The sequence below is a fragment of the Salvia splendens genome, chromosome 8, assembly GCF_004379255.2.
Source record: "Salvia splendens isolate huo1 chromosome 8, SspV2, whole genome shotgun sequence".
Taxonomy (NCBI): domain Eukaryota; kingdom Viridiplantae; phylum Streptophyta; class Magnoliopsida; order Lamiales; family Lamiaceae; genus Salvia; species Salvia splendens.
In genome coordinates this window covers 27,084,405-27,097,952 of record NC_056039.1, presented here as the reverse complement: position 1 = coordinate 27,097,952, position 13,548 = coordinate 27,084,405, and the positions used below count along the sequence as shown (strand labels likewise).

Genomic DNA, 13,548 nt, shown 5'->3' with positions numbered 1-13,548 from the left:
TATTGACCATCAGATCGCCTAATCTATGCCCACGATTTGGGCTGCATTTTGTATTAAAATGCATTTTTGTTTTGATCATTTCCATGTATTCTTATATACTAATTTATGCATTTACTGATGTGCATATTCTCCGACAAATATAAATACAATGACACATATACGTACGCGTATTTGTATTGAGATGCATACGCGCGAGCACAAACGCACACGCAGAGACAAAAAGGAATTAGGGCACAATGTTCCTCACCCGACCGCAGGTGGGCAGTGATATCCATTATCCACCGGCCCACATTAGTAGTACTATTATTGCCTTCTCATTTTCAACGTTTGAACAATGAAATTCACACTTGATTCTGAGTCATGAATGCTTCCAAATCTTGGCTTTTTCACTAACCCACCCAAATATGTACACCTTACATATTTGTTGGTGTGTCATATATTACTAGTTCAATTTAAAGGACACGACCTTTTGAAATTAATTCATAACCTTGAGATCAAAACTAACATTAGTGTGCTAATAAAAAAAAATAGGTGGTCAATTATTAGGTTTAAATGTTGAGATCATCTCAAATAACTTTATACCATATCACTTGCAAGTTAAATTCATTATAAACATCGAACACTGTATATGTTGACCCTAATTACTTTGTCCAAATTAATTTAGATTGCAATGTATAATAATATTTGGATTTGAGGGGCATATATATATTCACTCAATCTCAGAACTATCTACTATAGTAGCAAAAAGTTGAGTTAAAAGAAAAGTAGAATATGAGTGAGTACAGTAAATCGAAAATGATGGTGGGGAAGTTTTGGTACTTTCTTCATGTGTAATAATTGTGCTTTGTTAAATGAGTAGTAGTAATCTCATTCCATTATTGTTATCCTTAATAAATTAAGTAGGGTCACTAGTTTGTAGTACTTGTTTAGAGTATCTGCAAAGGTGGACAGACGACGTCTGTCCGTCCGTGTCGCTGGCAAGGACGAGCTCCGCCGCCGCTGCGCTCGCGCCGCTGGCACAGCGCTGCTCGATGCATCGAGCACGTTCGAGCCAGCGAGCAGCTGACGTGGCGCGCAGCGATTGGGCAACGGCATAGCCGTTGCCTTTGAATTTTTTTAATTAAAAATTGGTTTTTAATTAAAAAAACCAATTAAAAATAAGAAAAAAATATTTTTCCACTTCCCAAAAAAATATATCCGTTTTTTTACCGTTTTTACCACTTTTAAATTTTTTTTTTATTTTTCCCCCAAAAATACACTTTTTCATCTATAAATACCTCAACTTTCACACCAAAAAATTCACACCACACTACACAATTCTCATCTTCATTCTCACATATTCATTATCATCTTCATTCTCACATATCCATTCTCAATCTTTCTTCCACTCCTACAACATAACAATGTCCGACCAAGGCAATAACCCCTCGGGCTCCCACGGTTGGAACCCCGAATGGTTCTCTTCACAACCGTTTCCTAGTCCGGAAACGGAATATTCGGCCCCTCCTCAAACCCAAAGTTCGGGCGTTCTGGGTGGCTACCGGCCATACCCAATCGACGACCAAGATGCCCCCGAAGGGCAATACGGGTGGACACCCGCCCCCTCCCAAACTCCGACTCCTCCTACTCGCGGTGTCCGCACACCGTACACTCCGGCCGAGATGGATAAATTGTTCGCGGCGTACTTGGAAATCTCCGAAGATCCGGTGGTTGGCACGAACCAATCCGGCGATCACTTTTGGTGGCGCATCGCTTGTCGATATAATGAAAACCGGCAGCCGGGAACAATCGAGCGCAACGAGAGTATGGTGCGCAACGCCATCTACCGAGCCAACGAAGAAATTGGCAAGTTCAATGGTTATTTCCTCCAGGAAGAGCGGTCGGGGGGAGCGGCTGGAGCGAGGTCGACATCATCACTGCCGCGATGAGCACCTACCAATCCATGAACTACAAGCCATTCAAATACCTCAACGTTTGGCAGGAGACGCGGGCGCACCCGAAGTATAGGGGACCCTCTTGGCCCAACTCAATATGGCCGATAGGTCAACTATGACCCCCTCGCAACTTCGATCGCATGAGGCCATGATATTAGGCCTCCAAAGACAATTGGGGGTAGTGCCGTCGGATGAGTAGTCTTCCACGGGGGTATTTTAGCTTTTAATTATGTAATTTTTAATTATTAGAAGTTTAATTATGTAGTTTTTAATTTTTTGGATTTTAATTATGTACTTTTTAATTTTTAAGATTTTAATTATGTCGTTTTTATTTTATTTGTCATTTGTAATATTATTTAGGTTTTTTTTAATAAATTTTAATATTATGAAAATGTTTTTGTTTAATTGAATTTTAAATTGAATTGTGCTCGTCCTTGCGGAAGAGGACAGCTGTGGGTGTTGTGCTCTTACCAGAGAGCAGGCAGAAAAAGTGGGGCCGAGCCCACAACCATATTCGCTGGCAAGAGCACGGTTGTGGGTGCTCTTAACCATTAAACTATAGTCTTATATTCCCCCCACCAATAATATATAATTGACCTAAAATAGTACTACTGATATAGAGTTCTTTTGTTTGGTAGTGTATAAGTCGAAAATATGGTACTCATATTCAGATATCCGTACTTGACAACTAAATTCTGTCGCATTAACATCCAAGAATTTCATTAATGCATTTGCCTCTTAATCAGTTTTTGCTTCTGAATTACTATCATCTGTCTTTTTCTCTTTTTTTTTTTTGTTTTTTTTATAACCAAGTCAAATATAATTATTTTCAATTTCATCATCTGTGTACACAACAAACTTTTCCCCCAAAAATATACAGAATCGAATCGATTGATTATCCGTCACACAATCTTGTTATACACTAATTCTTATGCCGACATTTTACATCAAGTGGAGTGTAGAAATACAAAAAAAGTAGTACACGTGAGAATGAAATTGGACTTTCTAAATGGCACGAACTCCATTAATTTCCACAGAAAATAATATTGAACCTTTTCAAAGCCGCAAAATCTGGAAAAAAAACAGCTCATAGCACTATTACGCCAAGAATTCTCCAAATTAAAAAGGTTTTTAATTTAGTGGTCTATGCTTCTTCAGACTGAAAACGATTAGTCGGATTGTGTGTCTCTGAATCTATTTTTAATGTAGTAGTTGATTGGCCAATTCGTGTTATATTGCTATGCACTAGTAGTAATACATGATTTTATGTAAATGGTTCATCATGATCGTGCTAGCTATGAAATATATTGGTTACTTTGAAACAATAATAACTCTCGATGGATACAAGTGGCGTCATATATTTAGAAAAATTGGTTATTTAACTATTTTTTTCAGTATTTTTTTTTGTTTTGCATATAAGATGCACAAGTATAATACTTATTATACACGGATTTGGAACCCCTGCTAAAGCTACAACCTGATGTATTGTTCCATGCAACACAATATTTAATTAAAAAAAATAATATTTAAATGTCATTATTTATGAATTATATATTATGTTGTGTACAACATGACACCATGCTTTGGCTTTGAGCACAGCAGATAAATCGAGCATACTACTGATATGATAAAATTTCATAGATCTACTTCAAAGCATTATTTTTAAGTATTCTCAACTTAACTACACGTTAATATTATTATTAATTTTCAGAGAATTTTTTTCACTATACCAATTATAAAAATTGATTAGGGCACACTGCCAACTGTAAATTGATAGTAGTATTTGTTTCCAAGCAACTACGAATTTTCAAGTAAGTAAACGGATTTATAAATTTACAATACAAGCTTTTAGGCAAGTTTCAGGTGCAACAACCAAAAGAATTAGTATAAATTTAGGTAGTGTTACCATACAGATCATTATATGCAATAAATCAAAAGAATGTTCATCAAATGTGAAGTGTTATCACTCGCTGGATCTAAAATATGGGGAGTTAAGAGAGCGTAAACGATGAGCTGAATTTCTCGAATTCAATGGTCAAAATGAACTCAAAGATGGGAGCTATGGCTCCGCAATTTCATTGAGATCGTACAATGAAATAAGAATCTTCAGCAGGAATAAACAAATTTCACTCTTTCTCTCTGGGGCTTATGGAACACAACTAACGTATAATTTAGAATCTGAAACCTGGATCGACATCCATTGCCCAGGCGAATTTTGCCAGTAACGACTTGTTAAAAATCTACACAACATAAAAGAAACCAACCATTATTGATGGAAAAGGATGAAAAATAGATTGAACCTAGCAACCCAAAGCTCACCTTCTCAATAGGAACTTCATGGCGTTTGCACCATGCAACGGTGATCCTAGGATCAAGATAGTTGATCTTTGATGTACCCAAGGCTACAGTTTTTAGATCCTCTTTTGTGTCCTTGTCTCTTTCCATTTTTTCAATCTTTGCTGTGGTTTGAGCTATCTTTTTCTCCAATCTGCACAACAGTAACACCATAAGCTACGTGTACCATACCATAGGCCTAATTAGCCCACAAAGCAAGCCATATACTTACGAATCAGGATTTAAACTCCTCTTCGACTTCCCATCCGATCTCATCAAGGGGGGCTTCCCCTTTTTGACCCTAGCTAAATCTGTCCTCAATTCTTCCAAAACCCCCTGAATTCACCAGCAATTGAATAGAAAATAGATTTGGGCTTATACAAGAAGGAAAACATCCAACAAAAGAAGGAAACAAATGTGATATATCTGTCACCAAAAAACAGAGCCCATGCAGAAACCTTCTTCAGGGATGTAGCCTCCACAATATATCCCCAAATCCTTTAATATTTCTGATTCACTTTTGTTACTACCTAATAAAATCATGGCATTACCTTTAGTTCGTCTATCTTTTCATCCAAGCGCGTCATCTGAGCGCTGTGGGACTTTGAGACAGTGCGTTGATGATTACAAATGATGGCAACCTAAGCAAGACATTTAGAGAATTAGACATTATAATAGAAGTTCACACAAAAAGAGATCATCAGAATTGACAATCTTGCCTCCTTGTTTGCATGCTGATAAACAACAACTTTTTCAGCGACTTCTCCCCCTTTTGTCTCCCTGCTTAGCTGTATACACGGGATCCATGCATTAAGTCATTAACAAGATTTGTCAAGAGAAGAATTCAATATTAACTATTAAGAACAAGTATAGGCTGAGGTTTCGTTACACTTGAAATAAAACTGTTTCCATAAACATCAGGGGCATTAGCATCATGTATCAAATACCATACACTATGCATGTTTAACAGCAAGGTACATGTCATATTCATTCAGCTGATTTAATTACTACCAAAAGTAAGAGAATAGCTGTCTGCCAAACAAGAAAAGATTATACAACTAAAGAATTCAAAATTCTAAGATAGCTCATATAAATCTGCATCATAATTTATTTATAACCAACTTCAAGTATAAGTACAAGTTCACATCAACTGATAGAAACATAAGAGGGGTTTAATATTACTCTGATAAAACTACAATAAGTAACAAAAAAGATACAAAAGTAGCCACCATCCGCTTCTAAAGGCATTGCTCTACATTTTCAGGAAAATTCTTGGTTAGAACTCAAAATGACTCAATATTGGGAAAATTCTTGAACACGGATACTTTAGTACAATGTTATCTCTTAAGGCATTCAAATGAACCCTCTGCCGTTATTTCACCTGAAACCCATTCACATCCCCACAGCATGGCAGGAGAATGAGAAATTAGACATGCTGCACATTAACGCTACTTATTAATGAACAAACATTCCACAGAGAGAATAATCAAATTGCATCTTACCATGTCATCCAATGTAATAGATGCATTGTATGTACGGAAGACCTTAGCAGTGAGACCAGGCATCAATTCCTTTAGATGAGCATTCAGTTTACTAGTATCTAGTTTGTCAAATATATCATCTCCACCTTTTTTCCCTGGACATAATACAATATGCATGTAAATATATATACCAATAAGAAACCAGAGTCACATGTATATTATTTTAGTGGACTGTTACTGACTATTCCGAAACTCTTGGATTGCCCTGAACACAGCAACTTCAACCTCGACTTCATTCTGATACCTTATAGAATCTTTACCAAGAAAATCAAACTGCACATAGGGAATTGCAATTTGTTAATTCAACATAAAACTTTGAGGTTGAGTATAGTAAGCATTGCAGGGTTAAACTTTCAACTTCCTTTCAAAACCTCAACTTCTTGTACGAATTTAAGGATAACGAAGTTCATATATTGTAATCATTTTAAATCAGCAGTCATCAAACTACAGAATCTAATCAAGGAGACTACATAGCAAAGTGAATATGAAAAAGTTGTACTATCAAAGATGGAAGGGGACCTTCAAGATATTTGGAGGCACTGGTTTCACATTTTCAACTTTTAACGTACAGCAACCTACTGTGTCAGCTTCATCATCATCCTATAACCAAAAAAGATATTAAAAGCTGTGTAATCCTCATTTAAACTAAAGCTTGGACACATTAGAAGAAATCAAGACAAGACAAAAGAAATTTAAAGAATGATAAAACACAAAAAATCTCTTGCAACTTATACCTTCTCATTGCCTGCCCTAAGAGCCAGTTTGTCAATAAGATATGTTGCTACTGCTATCTGCTTCTTAGTAAGATCTTTGCTTGTAAAGTCCTTGGTATATGCTGTGCGGATACCTTGTATATAGTTCTTCATTAGAAAACCACAACATGCAAACAATTAGTACACCAATCTTCACAACCAACAAAAACAACAGGTAAGAAAATTGGACTTGGAGTTTAGAATCACCTTTAATAGCCTGGCTTTCTCATACTTCTCTTTGTCACTTTGACCTTTTAAGGTACTACTTGCAGCAAGAAAAACATATTTGAATTCCTTCGGATTAATGGGGTCGTTCCAGAAAGCTAACCATGTCACTGTGTTGTCGTGTCTTATTTCTTTCCAGCTGCCAGCCATGAAGATCAAAGAGTATTAATTTTAGAAAAGTTCCCACTTGAAGCAGAAAAAAACTGTTCATTCTATTGGTATTTCAACAAAAGGAGTCATTAGCCGAACCTTTGGCCAGGGATAGGACACTCAGGAATTGGAGCATCCCTCCCAATATTGATAGTTATGTCACTTGGGCAAATTCTTTTTTTCAGTTTCCCCATCTGTATTGATCATCAACAATATAAATATGTAAAAGCTTAAATTTTCACACTAACAACAATGCTTTACTGTTAGAAGGAAAACTTCAGTGCACCTTTGGGTGCTCACCCCGGCCGCGGAACAATCCAGGTGGTTCAACTCTGAAGTTTCCAACCTGTAAATGGGCACATCAAAAAGATGATCACAAAAGTTTCAGTATAGCTAAAGTTAATGAAAGAAAATGAAGGTTCAGTTCTACACCCGCAGGGATCTAAGTAAAGATTGTGACAAAGTGTCTAGTAATGCTGAAAGAGAAAAGCATAGACTATTTGAGATGTGCGGTTGGGAAAAGAGATCAAGCATAGATCAAGATAACAATTATACCTTCTCTTTCACACCATCAACAATGGCCCACATATATTTTTCCTCTTGCTTCAGTTTCTCCTCTTTCAGAGCTTTCTTCTCCTGCCCAGTGAAAAGAAAGATGAAGTGAAGACGGCATGTCCATGTAAATAAGTAACTAATTTACATATCAGCCACATGGTTGATTTCTTTTTCTTTTTTGTTTCTGTTAACACATTGATTAGATTCTCAGGTTCTCACCGCTCTGGTCATGATGCTGTACCGAAAAATTGCCACTAAACAAACTAAGAGTTGATGGAACAAGACTGCTAGCAGCCTAGCACATAATCAAGATGAGCCATAACATCACTTGCAGTGCCAAGATTGTAGCAAATCAATATTTTTCAACACAAGTAACCACATTTGCTACATGCTGAAAACTGAAAAAGGGTCAAGAAACTAACAACAATCACTTATGTGATGTTATCCTGAGCTTATACACGGAAAGCAATACAAAACGGAAAGCAATACAAAACTACATCATGTTGAAATCTTGACCAAAATGATTTGGCCATTTATTCAATAAGACTGTCTTGAATACACCAACAAATATTTTCATATAAAACATCAGCTGAACTCCAACAACATAGGATCAAAAACCTAACATGTCCGTCTACAGTTTTATCTTGCTTCAAATGTGTTATTTTCTTTTATGAGGAAAAGAAATGTTTGTAAACAGTTACATCAAGAAAAAGATCTCATGTCGCCTCAAAAAATATTAAAGAGATAACATGTAAATGTCATGTGACGGCCATGTTTATAGCACATTAGACACAATTAACAAGAAACAAATAAAGCATAGAATCAGATAGGCTCAATATCGACGATATTGAATATACGAAGCCTTCAAAATGTAACCCTAGCACACCTCTGTTGTCATCTGTTTCTTCTTCTCCTTTTCACTCTGATGCCAATCATATATTGAAGTGAAATCACAGTGCTCTAAGCTCTGAATAATATGATTTTTTCCCAAAATCTTCCGCCAGTCATCCATGAAGTTCTCTTTGAACTTGGGCTTATCCATGTATTCAGTATCAAGCATCACTGCAAACATTGTCGCCACCTGCAAATAGGAGAAATGAAGACATTAATATGATTCCAAGTAATAAACGCAATTCTACAAAAAATGATTACTGATGGGAAACAGGCTATCATAAGCGTAGATGCACTAGATAGGTAAGTGTGTGTGTGTGTGTGTGTGTGTGTGAGAGAGAGAGAGAGAGAGAGAGCACCTCTTCCTGTTCTGGGGTCAAGTCAACAGGCTTCCCTTTATAGAGAATCTTGACACCATGAGGCTTGTATGGAGGTGGAAAAATCACACCACTATGGACCAAAGTGGTCCACTTCTGCCCTTCACCAGAGCTAGGAGGAACCTTTGATGACTCAGAATACTTTGTGTTTTTAATGGTCTTATTTGGTTTTTTATTGAACTTCTTGGTTATTGGAGTTGCAGGTGTAGTCAATTTTTTTATCGGTGCTGATATCTTCTCAGCAACAGCCGTCTTCTTTATTCTTTGTGATATTGGAACATGATCTTCATCATCTTCTTCCTTCATTTCAGCTTTAATGGACAATTCTTTATTTTTATGAAGTGTAGATGTCTCAGATAACTTGGGCCTTTTTAAAGAAGATGCGTCTGAAGGTTTTATACTATCTACAATTCTCTTCTTCAAAACAGTTGAAGATTTCCTATCTGTTGATGCTGAACCATTTTGACCACATTCTGCCACCAGAGGTTTTTTCTCACCAGATGTAGAAGATCTGTTAGTTGAACCCCCAGCAGCAGGCTTAACTCGAAACTTAGAAGACAAAGGCATTTCATCATCTGAATCTTCTGATTTGGGAACCTTTGATGTTTGACTAAAATTTGAAGCATTAGCCCCTCTATCAGCATTGCCAGAGTTGATCTTTGATCGGCCAGCATGAAGCCTCGCACTAAGTGGTTTATCATCTTCAGAATCTTCCGATACCTCCTTTGGTCCACGAGTAGATCCACTCAAAGAATTCTCAACTCTCATTGAAGTGGAGGGTCTAGAATCTACCACGGTAGACTTTACTTCCAATTCCTTGGTAAGAGAATTAGATAATTTTGGGCTCAGCAGAGGAGATCTATCTGAAGGTGTCTTAGAAGCAGGGACTATCTTACTCCTTTGAACAGAGTTATTCTGACCATTTTGTGGCCGTGCATTTGATGCTGGCCTCCCTAGTTGTTGATCGTGTTTATGAGGTACTGGTTTTTTAGTTTCTGAGTTTGAACGGTTTTGCTTTGAAGAAGAAGAGCTACTCCGTTTAAAAACTAATGGTTCATCATCGTCATCCATATCATCCATTAGCTTTTGCTTATTACATGCCTCAACAGTCATCAGTGGCTATTACCTACAGATACACCAATGCTATTGTTAACAACCATATATAGCAATTCTCCAGTCCTTTTTATGTACATGACTACATTCTATTAATTTCAAACAGGAGCAATGGAAATAAGACTTGCATCTTTTACAGTTCAACCAGTGAAGCAAGTGGTCTAAACCCAAAACCATGAGTTAAACTGAAAATTTGCTTGTATGTGAAAATATTATACTTATCCCACTAGAGAATACTACATGAAAGTTTAATCTATCAACTCAAAACACACAGATACATTGATCTAAAAAATGACTATATGTCGTTGATTCAGAAGAAATATGATATTTGCAACATGCAAGATCAAGAAATGACGAGATACACCAGACATTGGAACAAACAACTATATGCATCCAAAAGATATTCACTATAGATAATCATTCATCTAAAGTTAGTACATGTTATGACCTATGCATAAAATCAAGTCAACCAGTCATTAATCATGCTAAAGATGGAGTCGAGGACAGAAATTCAAATTCATATGTACAGTATAGACCAAAATCTAAACAGTCACAAGCACTAGCTTCACTTGTTATCATATGATGTCTTATGAGTAAATGCATCCTCAGGTGAATATCACTAACGAGAAAAATGAACCTCAAACATTTTTTCTTCAAAACATAACTTTGTTGATCCACAATAGTCTTCTAAGCCACACCCAATCCAAAATCCTCATCAACCAAACCATTAAGGGAGTACTAACTTTAGGTGATGGATTAAAATGATAAATACATGTGATTATTTGAAGCATTAGATGATAAAGCAAGCTTAAAATTAAAAATCCACTTAAGTATATGGGGAATTAGCTTAAATTGTTTTTATCACCCAAAGTAAATATTCCCTGATTGGATAGAGAGACCTTATGTGTGCTCTTAGTTGATTTCATGCACACATCACACTATATATCAACTGCTCTAATGAGGATATAGTCCACTCTTCCACAATGATTGGTATTAAGTTAGGTTGAAATGGGTTTCCGGCTTTCAGATGATCAGAGAGTTATAGTAGGCATTTTCACTTTATTGATTCCACATTAACTTCAGTCTAACATCCCCAATTTCTGTAATATGTTTTTTCCATAATTAACAGAAACGCAAAACCTAGAAATTGAAATAAGTGCTACCACCTACATTAACCAAAACTAATAATTGTCGGCTAGAATCACCATTATGCACCTGTTCTATAATGCTAAAATGCATTTTCAAGAAAAGAAACAGTTTTATTAACTTTCAATCAGCTACTACATCCCTAGCTCAACATTCAACAATCAATTACATGCATATATACCATAAAAATGACAATAAACCAAACAGAACCATATCAAACGCCAAAACCCCTAACATCAAAACGGCAAACTAGACTATACCCCCAAAAATTAATCTAAGAAACTAATGGCACAGATCAAATAGCTAACTTTTCCGACAAGACGAAGCAGCACAAGTGAGCCAAATTCAAATATTGAGCTTCTACCTTCCCCCTCTTCGTTGCCCCAATTCGGAGACGTCCAAACACTATTTTGTAACAGTGTTCAAATTCTATTGAAAAGGAGAGATTATTTCTCGAGGCGCACGAGTCTTGGAAAAAAGGGGACGGTGGTGACGAGGCGGCGAGCGGACTCCGGTTAGCCGGAGGCGGAAAACGAGGGTATGGCGAGTGGGGAAATAAATATATGCAGGCACATATTTCTTCTGTTTTTATTTTCTTTATTATTTCCATAATTCCATTCTTATTTCCGGGTTGGGTTTACGGGTGCCCACCCATATTAATAAGTCCAACGGGTCGAGTAGATTCCAATTTTATCCAATTTTATCCAGTTCCAAGAATAATAAAATATAGGAAATATAAAATGATGTGCAAAAATGAACAAATCGTAAAAGAATTGCAAAATAACTCCAAAGCTATTTTGTGACCAAGTCCAACCAAGCTATTTTGTGACTAAAATAACTCGCAATCGTTATTTCAGTTTCACTTCACAATGAACAAATCGTAAAAGAATTGCATTTAATAATATTAATACGCATGTGTATTTGTATATAATGTGTTGTTACAACTTATGCATGATGTATCAACCACCCAAGTGCATGCATCAACCAAAAAGTTAAGCGCATGCAGCCACGTATATTTTATTAATTCTTTAACAATATGACTTCTTGTTGCTATTATAGTGATGACAAACTACGAGGTTAAAATATAATTACCGAACTGAGATCCTAGTGGCATCAAAGAAAAATTATGATTGATAGTTAGGAAGAAATTTAAATAAATATGGGTTTAGTTATGGCCTTATGGGTTATGAGAAATGCGTATGTAATAACTAATAAGCATGGTCCATATTTAAATATTGTTTCTCGTATAATTATATTTTTCTAACCACCAAGCACAATTGCAATATCTCCCAAATTAACTTCAAAGATTGCTACATGTTGTGAATAGATTAATATGTGTGTCTCGTCCGTATCAAGACTAAATTAATCGCTCCAATGAAATGACTTATATTTAAGTTGATAGGTGAAATTCCAACAACCCTTTACAAACCATTAAATAGTTGTCAAATTATGAGGTTTCAATGGCTTTATTGGTCGAGATATAAACAAACAATTCATTATGAAACAACCTTAAAGATGATTAATATCAAATTATTAAGGTTTGAAGCCTCTCTTGGACAGTTCGTATAATTTCATTTTGAGTCCAAGGATCATGTGTCATGAATTATAGGAGTAGTTTATTTTGATGCAAATGGTTGTTGTGTTTCGTTTTTATTAAAATACTATGGGAATCGATAAGTTAACCAGATACAGAATTTGTGGCAAAAACATGTTGATTAATTTTGTAAAGTAAATTACAGTTAAATACCCAAACTATTTAATGGAATTTAAATGAAAATATTTAGAACTAAACATAATATAAAATTTAATCAGATTGAGATAATTCACCAGCCAATGTATGCCAATCAGATTGTAGAATGTGATGGTCCATATATACTCATTTAGTGTTACTACTTACTATGAATATTTTGAGAAGTGAAACATGATGTTTAGGTTAAGGGTTAAAAGCTCGTGTTGTTTATAAAATAAAGATGCATGCAATATGAAGACAAATAGAACAGGAAAGCTGACCAAATTAACCAATATTGTTATAGTTTTACATAAAAAATTATGGAGTACTTTTCGCATTTATTTTAAAATTTAAAGTGTTATATATACTTTATCCGGTACCCAATAAATATCTTATATTTGACTGATGCGAGTTTTAAGAAAATGTTTGACTTTGTGAAGAAAAGTGAGTAAAAAAGTTTAGTATAATGTGAGTCTTACTACTGTCCATGAAAAATAGTTTTATTTTATTATTTTACGATATCCAAAAAAATAGTTCCATTTTTAAAAGTGAAAAGTTTCTCTATCATATTTTACCCACTTTTGCTCCTCTTGCCATATTTTACCCATTTTTTCTTTTCTCTCTCATACTTTACTATTTTCTTATTAAAATCAGTGTCTTCATGTGTTAATACCCACACGCCAGTTTTTTTTCGATGTAAACAAATAACATTTTTTTAGCAAAAAGATGGGACATTTAGTAAGATCGAGTAATGTATAAAGTATTACCGTTATTCGTGAAATTAAATCTCTTCAAAATTAC

The 13,548-nt window shown here is 35.6% G+C and overlaps 1 protein-coding gene across 1 annotated transcript; it reads right to left on the bottom strand.

The window, feature by feature from the left end:
* Positions 1-3,798: 3,798 nt before the first annotated feature.
* On the bottom strand, positions 3,799-11,597 carry LOC121744881 (DNA topoisomerase 1-like). The gene is made up of 16 exons (XM_042138559.1): positions 11,383-11,597; positions 8,742-9,885; positions 8,378-8,572; positions 7,492-7,572; positions 7,223-7,282; positions 7,036-7,130; positions 6,769-6,925; positions 6,544-6,669; positions 6,329-6,409; positions 5,992-6,082; positions 5,771-5,904; positions 4,988-5,056; positions 4,820-4,909; positions 4,501-4,604; positions 4,254-4,422; positions 3,799-4,174 (listed from the first exon to the last, which is right to left on the bottom strand). Exons 2-16 carry the CDS (start codon positions 9,870-9,872, stop codon positions 4,106-4,108), a joined length of 2,652 nt encoding a protein of 883 aa, XP_041994493.1. The 5' UTR covers positions 9,873-9,885; positions 11,383-11,597; the 3' UTR covers positions 3,799-4,105.
* Between the last annotated feature and the right edge of the window lie 1,951 nt (positions 11,598-13,548).